Below are 25,010 nucleotides of genomic sequence, written 5' to 3' on the forward strand. Positions count from 1 at the left end.
AAAACACAAAAATCTTCACAGATTGTTAGCCATCTTTTTCAACAATTTCTCATAAATTCTTCTCTCTTGATCAGTAGATAACCCCCTCTCGTGAGGAGATGCTCTCTCCTTCCCAGTGGGACCAGTGATTGCTCTCGGAGTGCTGCTGCTCTTGGAGATGTCAGAGCAAACGGAGGCTGCCAGAGCCAAAGCCTGCCCGGGAGGATGTGGCAGGAGCTATTTTTAGTACTAGGTGAATCGATGTATTTCTCTCTCTCTCTCTCTTTTTTTTTTTTTATTTTCTGTACTTGCTTGAATATGTTTTAGAGCAGAGCACAAAAAATCAATAAGCAACAGAATCTTCCTTTTGCCATTTGCCTGTATGGTCTTTTCCCCTTGTATAAATTCCATACTCTCCACTAAAGTCTTCAGATTGGTTAATACATTGTGACTTTTGCTGAGTTCGAGAGCCGACAAAATAACGGAGCCTATCACCTTTACTAATTTTCCATCTTCCGCCCCTGTATCCCAAACTCATCGCCTGGTGAACAATACTTAGAAGTGATAAAAAGCTGAAAGGTGGCGGTGACTAGACCTAATGATATTTTTTAAGCCATCTATCTATAGAATTGTTGTTTTCATACTTTAAAAAAATATGTCTATGCTTTCTTTTTTTTAGTCAAGTACTTTCTTAAAGAAACAATAGCACCACATTGGCATAGCTGGCCGAACAATAAATGGGAAAGCAAAATATGCTACATTTTCTTTCTAAGCCTTCTCTTGGGTCCATAAGCCAATAATAGAAACCCTGGAGCCACAGAGCAGAGATGGTTTCACCTACAGGAATGCCGACTTTCCAAGGAGGAGAAGGATATTTGGGGGTGGGAGAGGCTTTTCTGGTCTTCCATTTTTAATAAAACTTTCAAGGAAGTGAATTTATTAGTAGTTTTTTGGACTGTGTGTGTGTGTGTGTAGAGACAGATGGGTAATAGAGCGGATATTGAGTTTTTCTTTTAGTCTAAAAGAGTAGAATCTGACACACAGCTGAATTAACCTTTTCAGTGGAACTGCTTCATCTAAAACTGTTTAAATAATAATTTATAGTGTTTGGGGGAGGAGGATCAAACTTCATCCTAGGCATTGAGTATTACCAATTAAATTGAAAATTTTAATTTTCAGCCTATTAGCTGATCGCACATTCTACCCAGTTATTTGCAGTTCTTAAAAATCTTCATAGTGCCCTGCTTCTAGATGCTAAAACTCCCGGGACTCCGTGTGAGGCTCCTAAGAGCTGTGACGCTTTTGGTGCCCCCTCCCTTCAGTGAACTCCAAGTCCTTCTGCTGCAGGGTAGAGACTTGATCCTCCGGGTTTATAGTGATTTGTCTTCTAGTGTTTATCCACTTGGAAATAAAAGACTGACTTAGCAGATTGACTGATTGAGAAAGGGTCTAAGTCACTGTGTTGCCTCGGGCTGGACTTGAAACTGTGATCCTTCTGAGTCAGCCTCCTAGACGCTAGCATCCCAGGCATGTGCCACCATGCCCAGCGAGTATAATTAATTTTTTAGTAGTTGATTATGATCTAGTTGGAGAGGATTATGTGTTGGAAAAAGCTTAAAAAATAGCATGGCATGGTGTTTTTATGCTCTCCTCATTGGAAGTTTTTGACTGTTTGTAGAGTTCAGTGAACAAAGCAAGCCACAGACACTCTCAAAATGACCACATCCAATTCCTCAGGAAGCCATGTCTGCAGAGAACGCCCTGCAAAGTGTTCTTGGGAGTGAGCAATTTTGGAAAGGTGCACACTGGGAACAAGAAGAAAAAACCCCCAGGTGCCCCCCGGAAGGAGGACGACAGGTCAGCCCGCAGAGCCCACGATCTGCAGGACGAGCGGAGGGTGGGCGTGGCCTCCCCGCTGTGGCCAGAGCCTTGCTGACCTCAGCAGGAGTGCAGCCCCGAGGGCGCCGGGGGCTAGGTTTCGGGTGCACAGGTTGGTGGACTCCCCTGCACAGTTCCTCCTACGCTACCACAGAGCCAGGAAACCTTTTCTCTTCCTGACCTCTGGGCCTTGAGCTAACCCAGTGAGCTAGATGAAGGATGTCAATTTTGTTTTCCATATACCTTGTCAACAGCATAAAGCATATAATATAGGTGAGATAATCCAACTTGCTAAGCTTTTTACCAGAAAGTCTAAGGCAAGTGAATATCTGAATGCTGGATAATTTATTGTCTAAAAGGAAAGTTTTGATCCAGAGACCAGGAGCAATTTCTAGCCTCCATGATGGCCTGTCCTCACCGCAGGATTTTCCGGGTGTCAGTGTTGGGTTAAATGTTGAAGGTCCAGCCTCAATGAAAGCCAGGTAGACACGAGGGGAATTTCAAGATTGGGAACACAAGTGCTGCCTCTCAACTAGCAACTCTACTTAGCATCTTTTAACAAAATTAAAAAATATATGTGCATATACAACCAAGAATACGAATGCATTGAGGGAAGTTCTTTTGTGACTTTTTATTAGATGTTATTTCAATCTTTAAAAATTTGGGACATTTTTCTTATATTGTCCAAAGAGAAGAAAAATGTATTTTTCAACATAAATAGAGTATATTTATAATATTAAAAGAGGTGTTACTAGGTGAGTAAGGCTATCTGGAGAACCAGTAAGTGCTGAGTAGTGGAATAATCAAGTGCCCTTTCACTGGTAGAAATCTTTTTTCTCTACTTTTTTCCTTTTCCTTTCTCCCTTTTCACTTAGCTTTATATTTATATGTTCAAAGGTGGAATCCAAAACCAAACTGTAAAGTGAATGTTTCTAACTTTTTGGAGAGTTTGGAGATACTGAGCTGCTAGCTTTAAACCCTAGTTGGTTGGTTGTCTAGCATTGGCTGGAACTGAGCTACCAGGAGCACGCCGCCCAGGCTCTCTAGCTGTGTGGGGAGCGGCTGCTGGTAGAATTCCTTGCACCTTAGCACTTCGGGGGCTCTGGTGTTGCACCCTCATAGCAAAGCTGGGTACAAGTCTGACTTTAATCTTGTTAATCCTCATACCACCCCTTTGAGGTAGGTAGATGACATATTGCCCCCATTTTTCGGATGAGGAGACAGGCACAGAGAGGTGAAAGGACTAGCCCAAGATCACGCAGTGGTGAGTCCATGGCAGAGTGCCTAGGTGTTCATTTCTTCAGTGAGAAAAAGAAACCAGTACTCACAAGCCCTGGCCTTCTACTCTTGGCATTCCACAGCTTCCTCTGGACTCCCTGGTCAAGGCTGCATGTATGGACTCCTGCATCTGAAGCTGGGGCAGGGTCACGGGGTGGGTTGTGTCCTCCCCCAAGGGACGGGCTTCTCCCTTCTCCACCCTCTCTGCGCCGTCTTTGGCTCCAGGCTTTCCCTTCCATTTTGCTTTCACCTTTTACCATTTTGACCAGACTCTTTCATGTAACAAACTACAAAATAGCACCATTGTACTAAAAAAACCAGAGTTTTACATATGATTTGATATATCCTGTATTATTGATATGATAAATTTACATAGTGCTCTATATGGAAAAAATAAAACAAGAGAAGGACAATCGGGTTGCACACTAACTCACCCTTTGAAGGAACTGCTGAGAGTTTAAGAGACTTTCTGTGTTTCAAACGTACACCTAAAAATGATTGGCCTCAAAGTTGCAACTGTTTTGTCTGATTTGTATGTGTGTGTGTGTGTGTGTGTGTGTGTGTGTGTGTTGTAATGTGGAAAAATTAAAGTTTTGTGTGTAAAATAAATGTATCAATTTATGTTTGGTATAAATGCCACAGGTGGAGTCTGGTAGATTAAAACTCGGTGGGTGGCATGCCTACTTAGCAGCGCTTCCGAGGAGGCCATGGTTGCCGAATTGCAAACGTAATGAAGGGAGTGGTGGACACAGACAAAGACTGTTAGACACTGTAAGACCAACAGTTTGTGTTACGTAGAAAGAAGTGCAAATAAGAAAACAATTCATAAACCACTAAGACAGATTGCTGAACTGTTCCAGCAGCCAAGATTTAGAGAGGAATTTAGTGCAACTGGATCTAAATGACACCCATGCATTGTGGCTCTTGAGAGGCAGGGACTAAGATAGATACGTTTTTCTCTATAGAACATTACTTATAAAGAATCAACAGCAATCTACCAACTCCAAGACCATTTTTGCAAGTGCAAAGCTTACAACAATCACTCCTAAAGACAATGTTGGAATATTTAGTTGTATATTTCACTGGGGAGAAATGCCCATCTTTGAAATGTTGTCAAACTTATGTTTTGGGAGGTGTTCCAATGTTTTAACAGGTGACTTGTGCAGAGCAAGGGATGCTGCGGTGACACGTCATTCTCCACTCTCCAGGTGGGTCTTCCTACATCCTGAAGTTCTTGTTGCCTGCACTCCCTCTACTTGCATTCTTCAAATGTACTTCCTATAGATCAGAAGGGAAAAAAACATTAACCAGGTGAGGTTTTATTTCTTCATAAAATAGTACTCTTTTTAAAATAGGACAATGGATGGATTATAGTGAATAGATAATTCAGTAATGTATACAGTGTCTAATGATGAGAACAGTGTAACTAGCGTTTTCATATCCTTAGACATTTCCCAGTTCTTTATGTTGGGAAGCTACACACTGCCTTGGCACTCTTTATAAAGCATAATAAATTGTTGTAAAATCTAGTCATGCTGCTGTGCTGTAGGAGTCCAGTACTTATTCTTCCTGCCTAACCTCAACCACTAATTTCTGCCATGGGGGGGGGTCTCAGCCTCTTACCACTCAAGGTAATGGTGGGCTTTGAGCCTTGGGTTTTCTGCATGAGGCATGTGCAGGTGGCTAGGCCTTTCACTACTACTTCAGCCAAATGTGATATGGGCAATTTCATCCAGGTTGCCTGGACACAATGGATTCACCATCACATGAAGGAGTGTTTCTACCCATCAGTCTCTGTCTGAACGTGTCTCAGATGTGTTCATAGGAAAGGGATCCCTGAAAATTCCTGCCTTTTCCTAATGATAAAAAAGTCAGATGCTGAGATCACCCCTTATCTTATCTCATCTCATCTCTTTTTTCTTTCCTCTCCTCTCCTCTCCTCTCCTCTCTCCCTTCCTCCTTCCTTCTTTCTTTCTTTCTTTCTTTCTTTCTTTCTTTCTTTCTTTCTTTCTTTCTTTTCTCACAAGATCTTCCTGTATAGTCTAGGCTCACCTGAAACTCATAATCCTCCTGCCTCAACTTCCAGAGTGCCACGGAAGCACCACTACTCAGTTTATCCTCTTTTGTTTTACTGCAGTTTGTTCTTTATCAATTTTTATAAAAAGGAGCTATTTCTTTTTCCACCTTTTCTCATTGGAGAAAGGCCACATTTTAAGAATAGAAGACTTAAAGTCTCATAACTGATATAACGCTGTAAAATCAGACATCCTGAGCTGAGCTCAAATCCAGCCTCTGTCATTTTCTGGCCATGGGACATTGTGCAAGTATTAGTCTCTTGGGTCTCAGTTTCTTTATTCATAAATTAGATTAGTAATAGTACCTGATTGGATTACAATAGTGTCTCATTGGACTATAAATTCAGCAACTAATGTACATAAAGGTGTTAATATTGTTATCTTCTCATTTTTTTTGTTCTTAGTGTTCTATCATCTTCATTGGACAGTGGTCATTTCCAAACCAAAGAACCCCGAGCTCTTGGACCTTCAGCAAGCAAGGCTGTTGTCTAGGGAACATGGGGTTTCATTTACAGTAGAAGCCCTGGAGGGTAGGACTTATCTCTCCATTCACCGTGCTGGCCCCAGTGTGCGCAACCCTGTGGGGCCCCGTGAGCACCGGGGGGATGAGTTACAGTGCGTGAGCACACAGTCAGGAAGAGGCTCCTTGTGGAACACAAAGCCAAGTCATTAGACTTTTTCCTACAGTTAGTGTTTTAGCCTTGAACTATGTAAATAGCAAAATATTTAGGAATAAAAGCAGAGTTGCAATAAAATTGGGGAGGAAGTGGCATTGACATTCATCCTTTTAAGATTCTTCTTTACTTGCTTTAATCTCTGGCCAAAAGCCCTTGAGAGGAGGATGCAGTGGACAGTTCCTGCTTTCAGGAGCCCTCGGCTTCCTATCCCTAGAACAGTTTCCTTCCAACTCACATCAGTATTTCTGTGGACTTCTGGGCTCCTCTGGCTTAGGAATCAATTCCCACAAGGTTCCAATCCCAGTGGGAGCTAAGGGACTTTGGCATGCTCAGACCTGATACCTAGAGAAGGCGAGAGGTCTGAACACTGAAACTGTGGAAAATCCCACCTGCCGCTCCTTGGAGATGACACCTACTGGCCAAGACTCCAGGGAAATGCTTGGCAGTGTTTCCCACACAACTTGTGCAGCTCTCCCAGAACAGGAGGGTTCTGTCCCCGGAGTCATCATGGGTGTCTAACACTTCATGAGTTGATAGTCAGTACCACAAACTGATTGAGTAGAAAGAAATTGGAAGCCTGTAAGAACGTTTATCAAATGATCCAGCTCAGTGGCCAGTGCAGGAGCAGTGGGTGAGCACCTGAATGGAATAAACTAAAATGCCATGAGTTTCCATTCCCGGCCCTTCCCCCTCAAACAGTCTTACAATTTTCACCAAATCTGTGTAGCAGGCATTTATTGCTGTGCAAAGTGTCTATATTAAGATAATAGTGAGAGTGTATCTCTACTTTTTCATCTTATTTTTTCTTATGGTGGCATTCTAGAAAAATGAAGGAAAATGACAGAGTAGCATCACAAATGTGCCCAGACTCCTTAAGACATTTCTGTGTCACTCTGTGGGTGGTATGCATGCACCAAAGCTCCACAGTTGCTATTTTTAAGGATACCACCTTTCAACCAAACTGCTAACTGAATGAGCTCACAGATACAGAATTCCGGTGATCTGAGTTTTGTTCTTTGAAAAAAAATAAATTTAAAATGCATACCAGCTTCAAGAAGATGGTTTAAGAATCTGAAATCCTGAAACTCAGACAACTCTGAAGAATGACGTAGCAGCAGCACAGAGAAAGCCTTGGGAGATATTCAGCCCTCAGCTCTCCTTTGACAATGATTAATTTCAAATTTGTAGATGAAAATATTCAGGTGTGTCCTGCAACATGCTGCTTTTCAAATTCCTAAGCCAAGTGGCAAAAGAATTGAGGTTCCACTGCCCAGTCTTATAGATCTCGTCTTCTGCTCCCAACAGGGATTTGTTTTGTTTTTTCCTCTCAAGGCAGAAAGCAGAATGTCTGAGCAAAGGTGTCCTCTCTCTGGTCTTTTTATTCTGAATCTGTCTCAGCTGAAACACCCATGGCTTCTCCAAGTAGCATGCCTCCAGTGTGTGTGTGTGTGTGTGTGTGTGTGTGTGTGTGTACAGTGGGGGGGTGTTAAAAACAGCTGGGATGTCATCTGCTCTGGGCTTGGCTGTCTTCCCGGGCTTCCACACGTGACTTCTTTGTTGCACACAATGGCAATGACAAAACAAAAGCACGAGGGACTTGGTCTCAGTTGCATTGGTTGTTCTGCTCATTTTCTTAATTTAATTACCTGGTCCTCATTGGCCAGGGGTGGCAAATGAAATCAGAGGCGCCCTTCCCCAGAGCTGGCACCCACCTTCCATGCCCTCCATGAAAGGTTATGAAACTGTCCCACATTCAGCCAAGCAGTAACTTTTCACTCCAGCAGCCTGTCCAAGACAAACAAGCCAGCTGAAACTGTTTCTAGTTTGCAGCTAGACAGATTTTTGAAAAAAAAAATAACAGTAGTGAGTAAATACCATTTCCTACTGACACCAGGGAAGGTAAGAGTATTTTTTAAAATGTTGGTCTTCCCTCTCACTGGATCCGGTTGAAAACGTGTATCCACTTGAAGGGTTAACTCTCTCACTAGGGAACGAGCCAGCAAAGGGGTTGCTTTGCAGAATGTTCTCTGCACACCTCCATTTCCTCCTGGGAGCTCCTGGTTTTCCTCTTAGCTCCGAACTTTCCTCTGGAAGGTTACCTAGACTTTTCAGGATGCAAGATCAGCAAAGGCGAATAACAATGCAAATAATAGTAGCCTTGCTCAAAGATCGCAGAAGCCTCATAATTCCTGGAATCATTTCATGGAATCCTCATCGTCATTTGGCGCTATGACGTTATTTACATCAGCCCCATTGACAAGCTGAGGCTTATTGAGATTTAGAAATGTCACACAGGAGCAACTTGATAGCCATAGTGCTAAAATAGTAATAGTTCCCATCGCTTGAGCATTTGTCTTGTGCTGGGGATTATATCGTGCCTGTTCATTGAGCATATTTTTTGATTTAATTCTCACGGTCTTCTTAGGGCTGTGTAATAGCGTCATGACTCTTTGATGATCTGTAAGCTAGCTTTAGCATCTTGGCTTTTGGCCTGGGAAACTTTGAAAGGATAAAGAACTCACCTAATTTCTTATAGCAAAGATGGAACATGGGTTGGGATTTGTGCTAGTTCGTTCTGAATTGTGCAGCTCATCCAGTGGCCACTCTGCTATGCTGGTTTCCAAGAGTTCAAACAATATTTCGTGTCTCAAAGTCCAAGCCTCTTTCTAATAGCAGTAGTTGGTAACCCTGTGTGTGAGCTAGCTGTGATCCCAGCTGGTGGGAGATGTGGGCTCACAGAGGAAGCCAGTGTTTGAGGGGGACACAAGGCTCTGTTCTAGGAGAATGGGTGCCCTCCCTTACCACCCATGTGAGCTGAGCCCCATTTACATGCTTATTTACAGATGTCTGTTGTTCAGCTAGCAAAAGCTACTTCCCCACCCATGGCATCATAACCACTTCTTTTCTTCCTGCCCATCTTTATGAGATTTAGCTTAAAAGATAGAATCTAAGAGAAAAATGACAATAGGCTCTTTAAATTTCAGGGAGGAAGCAGATATTTTCAGTAGGCTATGTTTCCATCCCCACCCACTCCAAACAAGTTAAGTATTGTATGATATACTGTCCAAGAAAAGCCTGGCATCCTATAAAAATCCTTGGGAAATACTGTTAAGCATGGAATAGTAGTAGCCTATTACAGAACACATAGTCTTAACTGAGCATTGACCTTATCCCCAAAAGGGCAAAATGGGGGAGGGCCATGGATAACTGAGAGATGGTCCACGTGTTTCTTCACTGTTGAAAGGAAGTGCTGTAGTGCTTTTCTGGGTTGGCCTGGGGACGTGTGACATTGTGGAGGGTAGCTTGGATGTCTCAGTATCCACTTTTGATGTTTTTCTACTTCAGGGCCTCACAAGTTCAGATTTCAGGAGCTGGGTCAGCCTTTCATCTCAGGAAGCCTGGCTGAGTAAGCGCTGTGTGATCCACTTGGTCCTTGGAGATGGGATTTGCACACTGAAGGACAAGGTGCACCATTCCAGGGACCTGTGCTCTGCAGGAGGGTGGCAGAGGTGGTGCTAGCTGGATTGTCTTTGAAGTGAAGAGTGAGAGGTACACAATTGGTCTGTCCAGCCTCAGGTTGCTTTGGGAGATGGTCACAGCCATTTTCTGAGTGGTTTTGGTGGGAATGGCCATTTCCCCCCAGCATGACCTTTTCCTTTGATCATGATATACTGGCTGCTGCTACAAGCAATGACTACATGTGGTGGGAGAGCTCTCTCCACAGACCCAGTGCTGGGAAACACTCTTGTCCTGGCCAACATTGGCTCAAGGCTCCTGAGTGGCTTTGCTGCACTTCCCTTAGACCCTGTGGCCCCCAAGGATGTTTCTACCCAGGTTTTTCCTCCCTCTTCCCCTCCTGGGGTCAGATGTGCACTGCTATCTGATGTATGGTTTGCTCAGTCTTCCAGGTCCCCTCCTATTTTCTTTCAGCCTAGCATTCCCCCAGTAAAATGCTTGCTCTATAGATTGGAGAGTGAAGCCATGAGCTTCCTAGAGTAGCTCTGATTGCTGCAATAACTCTTGCATGCTTCCTTGGTGGAGAGAAATAGCTTTAGTTAGGTATGAGAGAATCTATTCCTTCAAGGGCACTTGGTTTCGACCCATTCTGTGTTGGCGATGTGGGCCTGTTCTGGCTCAGGGCTCTCTCTTTGCTAGAATACTGCTATGCTCCAGAGTAAATTCCGCATGTGTTTTTCTCTCCACTGAAAGCGAAGCTCCTTGAGAGTGGGCAGCAGATTTCCTTTACGTCTTTGTTCTCCGCAGACCTAGGCATGGCACTCAGAGTGCAGTGGCGAATCGGAAATGCTGACACCTGGTGAAACTGATTTAAAATTCTTACGGAAGTGATGGGCCGAGGGTTAGGTGAACAGCAAGCATCGCATGGCCACCTACTTCCTGCCATGCTTGGTGCAAGAGCAAATATCCTTGCGCTCTTTCTTGTCTTGGAATCTACACTGGCAGGTTGTGGTATGGTAAATTCCAACTGAGAAATGCGAGAGAGCGCACAGAATGTGGCGAACACACTGGCAGCATTCTTGGGATCATGCTCCGCTCTGGCTCCTGGCTAGAGCAAGGCCTTGGTGAGGCAGTTGGCTTTTCTCAGCCTGGATTTTCTTATCTATATTAGGGATAATTACAGTATTACCCTGCAGGCTTCCAGTGATTAAGTGGGGACTATAGCCCTCACCGCAGGGCGTGTGTCTAATAAACATGTTTTATTATTGCCTTTTAAAAATGTTACTATTGTCAAACTTGCCATGATTTACTCTTTTCCTGGCTTACTATGAGGAAGGAGTAGCTACTGGGTTTTCTGAGTGCCCTTGAAGGCTGGGATGGCAGATTTGTGTCCCCTGGTGACCAGTGCAACCCTAAGAGTCCCCAGGAGTTGGGGAGCTGGTATTTGTCCCCTCGGTATCTCAGGCAATTCTCCTACCCTTTCAGAGACTCCACCTGACCCCACTTCAGGTATTTCCTGCTATGATGTAAGAAATCACTGTGCAACGGGTTCGATGTGTGGAGAGGAGGGATGCAAAGAGGAATAGAAAAAGATTTGGGAGGGTGCTTTTCCTCACTGGCAAGAGGTATTTATGTTGCCTTAGTAGTCCTGAAGAATGTAAAATACTTAGGGTTCAGGTCTTGTTAGATTTTATGGGCAGGTTGTTTAGTGAGCTATTTGTGTTTGTGTTAGATTTCTAAATTAAAAAAAAACAGTTTAAGAAGACTGTCTTTCCCAGAGAAAGTTGATTTTGGAATTGCTATAAAGTTCAAATGCGGTATTTAAAAAAGTGAAACACCAGATTCTACCAATTTTACTGCTATGTGTTAAAGGTTCAACACGTTCTTCCCTAAGAACTGGGTTTGGTAATTTTCTTTTTTTTTATGCCTCCAAAATATCATGGTTTCATCTGACATAAGGCTTTTGCTTGAGTGGCTAAAGCTAGTGCCTGAGGAGATTGACATTGCAGTGACCGGAGAGACACAAAGGCCACAGTTTGTACCTTTTGGTGGCATTTCAATGGTGAGGTCACAAGGTTTGTAAGAAAGAGTGTTTCCCTTTTCTACTCATATTCTCTCTCTCTCTGACATATCTGGGCAGAACATTCAAACTCTCTGTTGTGAATTTTCCTCCTCATTTAATTGAAAGAAACTTTGTAAGTTTGGAAGACCATTCTGAACTTTTAGGATGAACAAAATAACACTATGACAAGCTGAAGTGGTTTGCACCTGCTTGAGGTTGATGGGAGCCTTGAGCATCTAAAAGTAAACACAGAAGATGCCAAGTAGGGCTTTTCCAAGACAGAAGAGCATGTAAGGATCATTCATGCATGGCCAGGGGCTTCAAAATTCAGAATTGTTGTGTTGGGCCAAGTGTTCCTTCACTTTATATTAATATTTACAGAGACAACCCAGAGCCTCAACAGTGGCCAGGTAGCAACACTGGTGATAGAGTGGCAGTGTTTCTCTGTATTTGTTCATCTGTCCTACTTTTCTTGTACCCTACATGAATTTAAGCATGCCACATCATGACATCAACATTGCACATTCCCAAGTCTCCCTTTTTCAAATGATTAGAAATCCTTCCCAGCCCTTGACCTGCCATAGTTTTGCTCCTAATTATTTGGAATTTTTGTCTTGCCATAATTGTTGTCTACAGCTGTGAAAATACTCATCATATTTTGACAGATTGCAAGGCTGGTTGGTCTTTGATTATTTAGCTTCTTGGTGTTGACTAGACAAAAAGCTCCAGGCGAACATTTACACATCCTACCCAGAACTGTGCAGAGTACCTTTGGTGTATGAATCCTAGATTGGAAGCATGGGCCATGCAGCCAGTTTGGGTTTGGTATACAATGTCTTGGTTTCTCACCAGGAACATAGAGTTATTTAGCCAAAAGCAAGAGTTGCAATCATGGCTAACCTCTCACAGGTTGTATTCTTCACATCCTATCTAATTATATGAATTCTGACCATGCCAGTTGGAGGAATCAAGGTGGATGCTATAACCCACTGCTGCCTGTTTCCAGGGTAAAAAGAACACCTACCTGTTCAAATAAATTCTTATTTGTTTGTCTGACTTAATGAGAATGAAAGCACTGTTGAAAACGCCATTACTGAGCCCTTTGACAGTTAGGAAAATAAAGTGTATTTTTTGCCTGATTCTGGAAAGTCTTACTGGGTACAACAGTGCTAGAACACAAAGCTACACACACACACACACACACACACAGATGGAGACAGAGACAGAGACAGAGACAGAGGCAAAGAGACAGAAGAAGAGAGACAAAGAGATAGTTCTGCCTTTCTCTAAAACTATTTTCTATAGTTAATTATAGGCTGTAAACTATTCCTCAGACATTATATATATTATATATTATATCTAACTACTAACCTCTACCTTTTTATGAGTTAGTTTCCTGGCCAAACCATAACTGTCATAATGACATAAAGAAGGGGATTTTCTAAAAAACATTTAATAGTTTTTGTTATACATCCACCAGTAGCCTGTGGAAACTATAACCGAGCTCCCAGAACAGTGAGGACAGCTTAGAGTTCTCTTGAGGTGTCACACATGGACACACAGACCTCTTTGCCTATACCTCTCATCATTTCCATGTTATTCTCATCTGTCAGTTTTGTCTTCTGGAATTGAACCCTAAGCTTGTATTTCTACACTATCTTCATTTGGTTGGTGGGGAAGAATGAGTTTGGGCTAAAGGTCTTAAGAAGTCTCAATAAAGAAGGCCCAAATAGGTGGGCAAGAGGGAAAAATTCCTGATTTCAGCTAGGACCTGAGAAGAGAGAAGCTGAGCTGGACCTTGCATGTCGGCAAGTTCGGTGGCCCTTCAGGCACTTTTGCTCACTAACGTCAGCTCTTCCCTCTTTAACGGTGGACTCATCCTGCTTACGTCAAAGGGCTCAGTAACGGCGCTTTCAACAGTCAGGTGAACATCTAAGCCAAAGAATTCTCAGTGAATATTCTAAATCTCATAAAAGGGGATTCTGTTTCATTTCACACTGTTTATCTTTCACTGCCACCAGCAGCTTTTAAGTTTCGATGACCAGCTTTGTTTACCCCGGCTTACAAGGCAACTCCATGCTATTTAGTAAAGATCACAGGAAGCCTCACATCCTTTGGACAGGCAAGAGAAGAAAATACATCTCCTCTTCCCCCATGGGTCCCTTACAGACATAAGAAACTTCAAAAAGTGGTACCTAAGACAGGCTTGTTTCCCTGGTGACGGGGGAGGGCGTCAGGAGAGAGTAGGGGAGTTATTCTTTGGGAGATGATTTTTTACCTCCTTTTCTACCCCGACCTTCTAGCAGCATACAGATTTGAAACTGTATGATGTTTGTTTGTTTTCAAGAGCAGTTTGAAAGAAGATCAAATGCTTGTGAAAGGCCCTGGGTTGGCGGTACTAGAAACTGAAGTGTCCCGGAAGCAGTGTGAGCCCGGAAATGTCCTGCATTTCTATTTATTTTGGCAATTTTACTTAAAACTAGCGAGAGCTGCAGTTCATGCTACAATTAAATTTTCCCTAAGCACCGTGAAGTGAAAACACATAGTACATTTGACGTTAACTGGTTGAGAAAAATGGTGGTTTTCTGAAAAGCTCCTTGTTATTACCCAGAAATAAATGTTAATGGTTCTCTACTTGGTGTAAGAGCTGGGTCACCATTTAATTTGGAATTAATCACAGAACTAGGGCTTCTCGGAGTGGGATGGGGTCCTAGGTCATTGGGATCTGTTTTGTCCCACCCTTGAGATTCTACTAGCACATCAGTGAAAAGTGTTGGCAAGCTTTGGGTTAATGGTTTTGGTGACAGGAAACTTTCTTCCATCTCAGAGCCATTTCTTTTTCTTCTGGTTCTAATTTTGAGAAGTACATATAATAACATCAGCTAATACTTTAATTGTGTTTATGTCATCATTTGAATGCTATTACATATCTGTATGCACGCACAAATTAGTGAATAAAATCTTAGGAAGTCCTTAGAACAACTTAGAAAAGGTAGATTCACTTACTACCACTATTGGAGAAATGAGAAAATGGAGGCCTTGTGCAGCCACATGACTGGCCCAACACTACGCGTTTAGGACAAGACAGAGCCAAGGTTCGGCTTCAGCCAGCTTAATGCTACCTTCTGTCTTTTTCATAATCATCTTATACTACTTGTCCAGTGCAGTCCTCATAACCAGCCTGGATGGTCCACATAGGAGTTTGAGCCCTGTGGATGCTCAATAAAATATTCCCCACAATTTTACTTCATGATTTCAAATTCACATAGATTCCAATCAGTTTTGTACACAACCATCCATTCGCCCTAAGAGAAAAAGTTGATGTTGACACGGGAATTTGGAATGATGGTTAATACTTTGTGTGTTTCACAAAAACATTGAAGGAAATTGTCCATATGTAACACTCACTGAAGGGTTTAGTAGGGACCACCTGTAGCAGGGATCCTTGAACAAGTTCATTTTAGGCTGGAGAAGGACATTCCCAATATAAAAGACTTGTGTCACCAAAGCTCCTTTGCCTTTTCTGTTTTACTCCGTACTTACTGGTCTATGTAGGATGAGAGAAAGTACCTTTCCTCATTAGTGCAGCTTATTTATATGACCTGACCTTTTACTACTGTTCATCTGCCTGTATTATTCATTTGTCTATCCATCCATCCATCCATCCATCCATCCATCCACACAATCACCCACTCAGCCATCTGTCTATCAATCCATGCATGCATGCATGCATCCATCCATCTACCCACCCACCCACTCATCCATCTATTCATTGAAGTCTTGAATGCCATATGTCACTAAACATTTGGTATTGATACTAAAAAGGAGATTAAAAGCCAATTATTGATTCTTTCTATTTGTTCAGTTCCTACTATATGATAATCACATACATACAATCAAAAGGATTGCTTTAGAGATGATAAAATCCATTCCAAAAAGGAAACATTTTAATGCATATTCGGGGCTGTGGAATCTTTCTTTCACTGAAAGTGCTATAGCTTTTTAATTTGGTGCTAGGAATTGAACTCAAGACTTGTCCTTGCCAATCAAGCACTGTACCACTGAGCTAAATCCCCAACTCCAGTTCTATTGCTTTTAAAAAGTTCTTCCTGATAGAGTTTGTGACTGGGTCTAAGGGTGGTTTACCTAAACTTTGACATAAACTATGAATCCTCCTGCCATGGTCCCTTGGAGAGCCATCTGTATTTATGAACTCTTCTAACATACAGTGCACTGGCCCATGCCTGAGGCCAGCCCAAAGTGTGCTGTCTTAGCAAGAGAGCTCAGCCTTTTCTGAGTGCCTTGCTGAGGAGCTGCTGAGTTTCCTCAGCATTTCCGGCTCTGCCTTTGTCTGATCCATTAAACCTGGGTCTATTTTGCTACCATAGCAGCTGTGCCTAAACTCAGATCTGGAGCTTTGATGTGCTTCTGATTGGATCTTTGCTTCATGGATTGCACCTTGGCCACCTTTGTTACGTTGAAGGGATCCTTGTTTTGAATGATCCATGGGCCAGGGGATTCTGGCATAGAAAGCATGATAAGGACAGGAGGATCAGAAAGAAAGGACATTCCCTTATTTCTACTTGGATGTAAAATTTCCCTTGTGAGTTTCAGTTATTCTCTGTCACCATTTGCTTGCTGGTGTGCTTCTGTCTGGTACTGTCTCTAGGCAGATATGATTCCCAGTCTGATGTCTAGATTATTTGCTTTTTTCTCTGTGAGGACTTTACTCCTGCAAGTGAAGTCTAGGGAAGTAAAGGGGAAGAGCTCTATAATTTACCTCCATGAGGCCATGCCTCCATTGTCTATCCTCAGGGAGAGCCAGCATTCTTGTTCTAACTTGCTCCCTTTCTTCTGGTGGAAACACATTAAGTGAATGGCAGGGGTCATGTGTCCATTTCTGCCTCCTTTTTTCCTTTCAAAATTCTTTCTTAGTCGACTTGCTTTCCTTATGTGTTTGTCTGTCCATCCAAAGGAAAGCACTTAGAACCCAAGCACGTCTTCACCCACTTCTGGATCTCAGGGCCCTGGTCTTGCAAATGAAGGGGTGGAGTCAAGTGACTTCTGAGATCTCTTTCAGTGCTTCTGTAACACGGTCCTGGTGTGATTCACTGAGAAAAACTCCCGGGATTTAAGATCTGAAAGTCTAGATATGTATGGGTGGTGTGTGCTGGGGCTTGGTGAGAGAATTGGGGCAGGCATCCAACTGCTCCCAGCATGTGTAGTCACAGGGCAGTAGTTGGATGTCTGACGTCGTCACTTTGAGATGAGCTGTGTTCTCCCCGCAAATTCATGTACTGAGGAGTAGAGCCCCAGTACCTCAGAATATGGCGTGCTCTTATGACGATGACTCCATTACAATGAGATCCCTAGGGGGGAGCCTGCTCCAGTCTGACTCATGTTCTAGACAAAGAAGATATTTATGTGGACAGTGAGGGAAGACAGCTGGAAAGAAGCCATCTGCTAAGCCAAGGAGGACAGATCCTTCTTAGTGGTGCTTGGAGAGCTAGCACCCAAGTGTGGACTTACAGTCTCCCTGTGAGGAAAGAAAAGACCCATGTCTTAAGCCACTCAGCCTGTGGCCTCAGTTATGGTCACCTTCAGAAACTAATACAACTTTTGGGTCTGATTCCAAAGTGAAAAACCAAAGGTCAGTAACCACTCAAAGGTCAGCTCACAGACTTTTAGGTAAATACCGCATGTTCTTTGGCCTAAACCCTGGACTTGACTAAAAAGTGTGGACTCCAATGGCATTGCAGGAAAGGAAATCTGGGAACTTCTATGACACAATTCAGTCTTGCTGAGAATTTGGGGCTAATAGTTAACTCTGAACATATATTGACATGGGCAATTCTTCTACAAAAGACCCGTACAGAATTGGAAAATGCATGTCAGAGCCTTGGTTTTGATATGAATTCTTTTAATCTTATCTTATTTTTTGTCAGGGAACAGGGTGAAATCTTGCTTGCCTCTTTTATAATTTGTTTCTTTCTTTCTTGGCCCTTTCTTTGTGCCCTCTTGGGTACTAGCCTACCCTCTTTTCTTCATTGTTCTTAGCACCTTCCATGGCAGGTTACTTCTACTTCCACCAGGCATATGGTGTTGCTCCCCAGGGCTACTTCATTTGCCTAGCACATTCTCAGCTTGTCTGCCTTGCTCTCTGTCCTTTCCCATCCTTGCCTCTGTTTGGTCCTAACCTCCATTTGTCTGTTTGCCTCACAGGCCCCAGTTTCTAGCTCCAGTCTTCCTTCTCTGCTCTTTCTCCTTTTCTTGACTTGCTCCCCACCTGGCAGTGTCTGTGTCCTCGCTCTCCTCTTCCAAAACTCTGTTTCCTTGTTGTAGGTGGGCGCTGATGCTGTATCTATCAAAACAATTGTAATGAGAACGGGCTGTTGCATTGGTGCCCCCGAAGACAGCCTTTGGGTCTCCCCAGAATGCAGGACTCCACAGGAAGCGGGAAGTAACCAGGCGCTGGAGAGGGATCTATGCCTGAGTTACAAGCTTCATCTTTGACACCCATTTCCTTTCCAATTAGAAATCTCAGGCGCTGGACCACTGGGGAGGGCGCCTTCGAGCACCTCCTGCACTTGTCACCTGTGGGTTTCTTCTGGGGTCCTTGCTTCCTATCCCAGTGACAGCTTCTGTGTTTTCTGCACACCAGGATCCTGTGCCCCTGGCGTGGTCGCCAGGATGGGATGACCTCTTTACTAAGCCATCATGGTCCTCAGCTGTGGTAGGACAAGGAAGCAGCAAAGATGTTGCTGTGATCTTTCTGGACAACATTAATTTCAATTTCAATGATTAAAAGCCACACATTGATTTTTTAAAAGAATTTCAACAGCATCCACAGTGACCCAAAAGAGATATTTGCTCTTTTCATTTTCCTTACTTTGTCTTTTCCTTCTTCCCCTTCTTGTAGTTCTCACTGATTCTAAAATTTTCCTCAGGTGCCATGCTTGTCTGTTTGTTCGCTATTCAGTGAAAGTCTCAGCAATGATGAAAGTGCCTCCAGGCATGCCTGCCAGCGCAGAGGGTGCCCGTGGCTCTTGCTTACCACCTGATCTTAGGGAAAAGTCTGCAGACCTTGGTCCTTAGGAATCTCTAGGAATTTTTATAACCAGAAATGTCTATTGTTAATGCTTTTTCTACAATTAATGACAAAGAGTTTCTATGAGAGTTTTCCTCTTTGCACCACTGCGTTCTACTTATGATACACGTGAATGCTGGCCCCACAGCCACCTCGTGCAGGCTTGTGGGGAGCATCCTGAAGTATGTGCACTGGTTTACTTTGTTTGGAGACTACTCTGTTGTGGGAGATATTACCATTATCCTGATTTTACTGGTGAAGTGGAGGCTTGGATAAGTTATATTATGGGCCAAGAGACCTCAGCAGGGAATGCAGTTGTGTCTGAAACCAAAGCCCAAAGCCCATATTAGTCAATGTTTGCCCCAGTCCTCCAGTGCTCAGGTCAGCCAGAGCCATGGAAGGGAGACTTTGCATGCTCAGTAGTTGAGTGGCTGGCTGGCTGACTGTGTGGGTGGATGAATAGATGGGTGGATGTATGGGTGGGTGAGTAGATGGATTGATGGATTGATGGGTGGGTGAGTGGGTGGATGGATGGCTGGATGCATGGGTGGGTAAATGGATAGGTGGATAGGTGGATGGGTGGATCAATAGATGGATGGATGGATAGATGGCTGGATGTGTGGGTGAGTGGATGGATGGATGGTTGAGTGAATGGATAGGTGAATGGATGAGTGGGTGAGTGGGTTGGTGCATGGATGAGTGGGTGGGTGAAAGAATAGATGGATGGATGGATGCAGGGGTGGGTGGATGGGTGGGTAAATGGATAGGTGGGTAAGTGGATGGTTGGATCAGTAGATGGATGGATGGGTGGATGGATGGATAGATGGCTGGATGTGTGGGTGAGTGGATGAATAGGTGAATAGGTGAGTGCGTGGGTGGATGGATGGATGGATGCATAGGTGGGTGGATGGGTGGGTGGTGGATGGATAGATAGATGGATAGGTGGATGGATGGATGGATAATTCATCCTGTTGGTGGGAAAGAAAATCTTTAGACCTATCTGCCAGGAGAATGTGAAGCAGAATTTCTGCTCGGCCATCCACACGCAGAGGATGGCCTGCGGCTGGACCCCCACTGGGCTTACCTTCTGCGTCTTAGGCATGTCAGTGTGGCGCTGGGCGCGGACGGAGCGGGCCGACTTGGCAGGCTTGAGGGGCGCACAGTACATCTCCAGCCTCCGCAGGTCGCAGCTCCGGAAGCAGCACTCGTCCACGATGCCTGTCTGCGGCGCCCTCCGACTGCTGGAGCCGTACCCCGTGGGCTTGTCTGCAAATCAAGCAAAGAACGGCCAGGAGTTAGAGTACATCCTGGGTCCTCACTGTTTGTCACCCAGTTACGGCCCCTGTCCTCTCCCCACACCAGCTCTGTACACATCCGCAGGCCTCTTTTTCTCAAGTTCTCAGCAACCTGAGTGGAGCATTATCAATGCCCAATCTTTGCCTTTTAAAAAGATATATCAGCTTAGTTGGGAGGCCATCAAGATTACCCATTAAAAGAAAAGGATGCATTCAATTTCCTTTATCTTACTTCTTTATTCATTTAAAAGTGGAAAGTTAATAACTGCACCTATTTACAGGGCTCACTGTGATATCTTGGCAGATGTATATGCTAGTGATCATCTCAGAATATTTAGGTCATTCATCAGGTTACACGTTAGGAAAAGCACTATTCTCTAGAAATGATGCTGGGAAAACTGGGGGTCCTTAATCTTTTTCTGCAAACATGCATAGTCATTACATTGCGGCAGCTCAGTTGTTTGCCTTCTTCCTTCCTTGCTTCCACTGTAGAATCAGACTGAAGGGGAAAGAGGTTTTAAGTCTAGAAAGGGCTCCTCGTTTTACCAATGTGGAAACTGAGGCTCAGAGTTGGGAATGATTTGCTTGAGGTGACTCATACAGAAAGCGGTGAGGTCACAATTCGAACTCAGACCTACTTCCTGCAAAGCCTGAAGTGCTCCAGGGACCAGTTTATCGACTTGTATAGTAGGATCGATAATACTTTGCTCATCAGAATTGAAGATAAAGTGGAATAATGTCTAAAGAGTGCCCAGCACAACACTTAGCACATAGTAGGTCCCTAATAAATATTGTTTGCTTCCTCTGAGTGCCCTTTCTGGGGTTTTCCTGGATCTTGTAGGGTCTATGAAGAAACTGTTAGTGCTGACTGCATGCAAAAGATTCAGAACTTAGGACAGACAACAGCACCATCAGAACAGAACCCCTCCTCTCACCACCCTAGATAGACCAGAGCAGCCTTTCTGTTTTCTTGTTGAATAAGAAATAAATGTCCATCCTTTTTGTGACTCTGATTGTCCAGAGAAAACAACGATATCTTCACTTCACATCCTTTGAACCTCTTGGCAAGTACCTTTAGCTTAGTGGTTTTTTTTTTTTTTTTTTTTGGTGGAGAGTGGTTAGGGCACAGTTTTCCTGCTTTTAGTATTAAAAGCAACCACAGAATAGGCATGCATGGAATTTAATCTGTACCTGAGTTGCTTGTCAGCTTGTGGTCACAGTCTTGGCCAATATGCCAGTTTATCAAACAGACCAATAGTGAAGCTGCTCCGTCTCCAGTGAAGCTGAGGAGCTGAGACCTTGGCCTCTCCTCATCTCCCACACCTCTTTCAGGACCTGAGGTACCCAGGTTTTCTCCCTTGATTTCCAGGATTCATGGAAGAAAACTTGTGAACCACTGATCCCCAGAATTGACCCACTGTGGAGGTCTGTATGGAGAGTTCTCAGAAAACTAAAATTGCAAATTCCACTGGACCCAGTGAGTCCCTTTCTAGGTATCTTCCTGAAAGAGTTAAAAACGTCATATGACAGGGATCCGTGTGTGTCCACTGTTACAGCAGCGCAACGCATAAGTAGCTAAATCTTGGTAGCAGTGTCCAGATCTGCCAGCAGAGGAGTGGATGCCAGCCAGCGTGGCCTTTATACAGCACGGAGCCCTGTTTTGCCAGGAAGACAGCTGCAGTCCTGTGTAGGAAAATGGATGCGCCTTGAGACCATAATGTTGGGGGAAATAAGCCAGACGCCCAGCTTTTAAAAATCACGTGGCTTCTCTTTCATGAGAAACTCAAATCTAAATAAAGAGCAAAATAAAATATGGATAATAGGAAGCAGGGAGGTGGCTCTTTCTCAAGTGGGAAGGAGAACAAGGGATGGAGGAAGGCAGAGGGAGGGCACGGAAAGGGGCTGGGAAGAGGCAGTGAGCACCAGCTCCACACAGGCCATGTATGCTGTCATTATTACTGTAAGCAAAAAACAATAAAAAATCCAATAAATGATTTAACATATACTCTATCTTAATTCTTAACCTAAGAAAGTATCACATTAAAAAAACACAAAACTTTCTTTTGTTTGCATAATAATGACCCCATGCTTAAGGATGGGGTTTTGAAAGTCTAAGTCCTTGTACTTCCTCACTGGGGGAAATCAGGCCAGAGGGGAATGGCCTACTACCTCACTGCTGGAAGGGCCAACTGTCCGTGGCATCCGCTAAGATAGAAAATGCTTTCCTGATGCTTGGCACAGGAGCCTGGTGGCCGCTTCCTCTGCAATGTAGGTTTATTGTCATCCTGGGGGCAGCTAGCAGTTGTAACGTGGTAAGGGTTCATTTGTGATCTCTGGGCAGGATCTGCTTTGCTCTTCACAGCAGGCTCTGTGGGCTCCTCCTGGTCGTGGGGCTTAGGGGGGCGGGAGCTGACCCCAGCTGAGCCTCCGCAGCACTTCCTCCTGCTAGGAGGGAAGGACTGGTGAAGAAGTGGACTCCTTGGCCAGGCCCTGGTGAGCTGAGATTCCACGGGTCCCCTGAGCAATGTAAACATTTTTTTTTGTTTTTCTTTGTTTTTATAATCTTTTCCTGGGACTATAAATTGGGGGGAGACACAAATGGGCTTGCATGGTTCTTTGTAGTCCACAAAGGACTTTCACATACTCTGCTAAGTGGCTGCTGGTCAAGAGCAGTGATCCACTTGACTTTTTCTCTTGGGGTAGGGAGAAAAGAGAAGGTGACTCTGGTTTTTATGGTAACTGTCCCTGCAGTCCCCTGCGGGTTCCTCTTTGCTGAGACTCTCTGCTTCTTAATGGGATATAACTGGGATTCATTTTGTGATTGTGGAAGAGGAACTCGAGTTTGATATTTGGAGATGGGGTGGAGTAGTGGATCCAGAAACTTTCAAACTTGGCCAACTCAGAAACAACTGATTTCAAAACTCAGGCATTTGGGTTGAAAATGGAGAGGGATAGGTTTTGGGATTATAGGACCTAGTTAACGTTTCCGTTTTAAGCATCTCTAGCTTCATTCTGTTTGAGTGATCCCTGCCTGTTCCAGGAGAAAGACACCAACTTTCATACTCAATAACACAGAGCCTTTTTCTCTTTCTGTGTGTTGTGTAAGTCTTTCTTGCAACCATCAATAGCCAGATACATCACTGTGGGTCTAGTTCCTCTTGTAAAACAGAAATGATGATCATCACAGCAGGAAAGGACAGTGCATTCCCCACCTTGTCTCTGGAACTTTCTCTCTCTTAAAGAGCTCAGGGGTTGGCAGTTCAATCTATAAAGTAGCTGGGCTTTCCTTGTGTCCATAGACTCATGAATTTTGAACCAGAAGTTTAGGAATTTTCCATACTATTCCTCAGAGAATATTGTTCTTATGTCCATGTCTGGTTCTTTTTGAAGCAGGGGTGTACAGAGTTGGATCTTCCCATAAAGATAATTACCAGTTATCTTTAACTACCACAATCCTAGAGAGATGTTTGTCTTTGTCTGTTCAGAAAGTCTACAATGGACTTACTGTGTTCTACTCAGAATAGATGAGTATAACAAGTGTTTACCTATTGCTTTTTCAAATTTACTTCATCCTTTGAAGTATCACAGAAGCTTGATTTCTGGTTCTGCATGAAGATATTCAATTTTTTAAAAAATCATCAATTTTTTACCACTTGGGAGACTACAACTGTAGGTCAGAATTTTGCCATTATCCTCCAATGCCTCCTATTTCTTCTCTTCCCAGAACCAGCACTATCCTGGAGAAACTTGGTATTTGCTGTTATTTAGAGATAAAAATAATTGTTACTATGACTTCAAACAAGAAGCCCTGACAACATGTATTTTATTTTATTAGAACAGCAATGTAACACTTGACCAGTATAAATTTTGAGAAAGATAGTTAGTACAATGACCAGTAAATTACAGCTAATTTTAGTCGTTTTGACTAATAAATGAAACAGGCTAATTGCTCCCTCCTTAGCTTTAAAAATTTATTATGTCATCCTGCTCTGATGAGTAGAGTCAGAACTGGTAGAAGAATGGAGAAAATGATGACTTACTGGAACTATTTTAATTCTATTATCAGAAAGAGGAAACACTGAGCAATTTGAACTTGAAAGTGTTAACAGGAGGACATTGTTCTTCCAAAAGCTTTGGACTCTGACCTGCTGCAGGGGCCAGTCAGATAAAGGCTGTATAACACCCATCAGAGGTCCTCTGAGCAGATTCCTGTGTTGAGCACAGTGGATGACTGCTCTTGTGTCGTCTTTTTCAAAACTTCTATAAAGAGGTGGAAGAAAAGATTGATATAGGCTGACCATTCAGTAGGGCTGGAAGCTGCTTACATTGTCTCCAGGAAAGAGGTTCACATTTTTCCAAATTTAGCAGATGAAAACTTGTTTTCTACTTGTTATTTGAGTTTCTCAAGATGCTCACAACATTTTTATTGTTCTTCCACAAGGCAGCACCAAAGGACAGGTGAGGGGGCAGTCCCCTCTTCAGGGAGCCACAGTCCCACAGTTGTGCTGGGCTGGTTTCCTGAAGGGTCTGTATACCCTCTTAGTGTGGACAGGCATGCGGAACATTCCACTGACTTTTTTCTTGGTGATAGTCTTAACATTGAAAATGTATATTTTTGTCTAGTGATTTTGTCCGTCGGTTTGCTTCAGAGGTTTCATAGCACGCAGACCAAAGATTGGCCACCACCTAACCTAGACTTTGGCTCCTCTAGGAGTAGACATAATGTTTAGTACAGTGCCCTGCTTCATCTTGAAAGTTGGCCAACAGACAGGATTCCAATGGTTAAACAGCTGGCTTCCATAATAACAGCACTTCCCTTTAAATAATGCGTGGTCAGGGGAGCAGCTCAATAATCCTCCAGGCAAACTTGTAGGGACAAGGGTTTGGGCAGAATGAAGGCATCATCAGAACCACACCAATTAGCTGGGTCTCACACTTTGTTGTGGGTGCACTCAAGTTGCTCTCTGCCATTGCTGAGACTACCCAGGATCATCATTGCTAGCTGAGAAAGTTGGCCATTCATCACCAGTAAAACTACCTTTCGCTGGTGCTTGTATCAGTGGGTGTTTGTTATTTACTCCTGGAAATGCACTTGGGATACTGTCCTCCACTATGATTTCCTTGCAAATTTCCCTTCTTGCATACTGAGGAAGCTTTGTTTTAACTATTTTATTTCTGTCATCAGAAAGAGGAAACCTTGAAGAATCAATATTTAGTACTTAA

At 43.5% G+C, this 25,010-nt stretch overlaps 1 protein-coding gene across 5 annotated transcripts in view; it reads right to left on the reverse strand.

Moving 5' to 3' along the window:
• Positions 1-2,185: 2,185 nt before the first annotated feature.
• The window catches only part of Igf1 (insulin like growth factor 1), an 84,217-nt gene continuing 61,392 nt past the window's right edge, over positions 2,186-25,010 (reverse strand). For all 5 annotated transcript variants that reach the window (XM_023716921.1, XM_023716928.1, XM_004623847.2 and 2 more), the window contains exons 3-4: positions 19,577-19,758; positions 2,186-4,413 (exon numbers count right to left, since the gene is read on the reverse strand). In XM_023716921.1, the coding sequence (XP_023572689.1) occupies positions 4,354-4,413; positions 19,577-19,758 (242 nt within the window). In that variant the 3' untranslated portion in view covers positions 2,186-4,353. The remainder of the gene's footprint in view (positions 4,414-19,576; positions 19,759-25,010) is intronic.

This window comes from Octodon degus, unplaced genomic scaffold (genome assembly GCF_000260255.1).
Source record: "Octodon degus isolate 3935 unplaced genomic scaffold, OctDeg1.0 scaffold00004, whole genome shotgun sequence".
NCBI classification, from domain to species: domain Eukaryota; kingdom Metazoa; phylum Chordata; class Mammalia; order Rodentia; family Octodontidae; genus Octodon; species Octodon degus.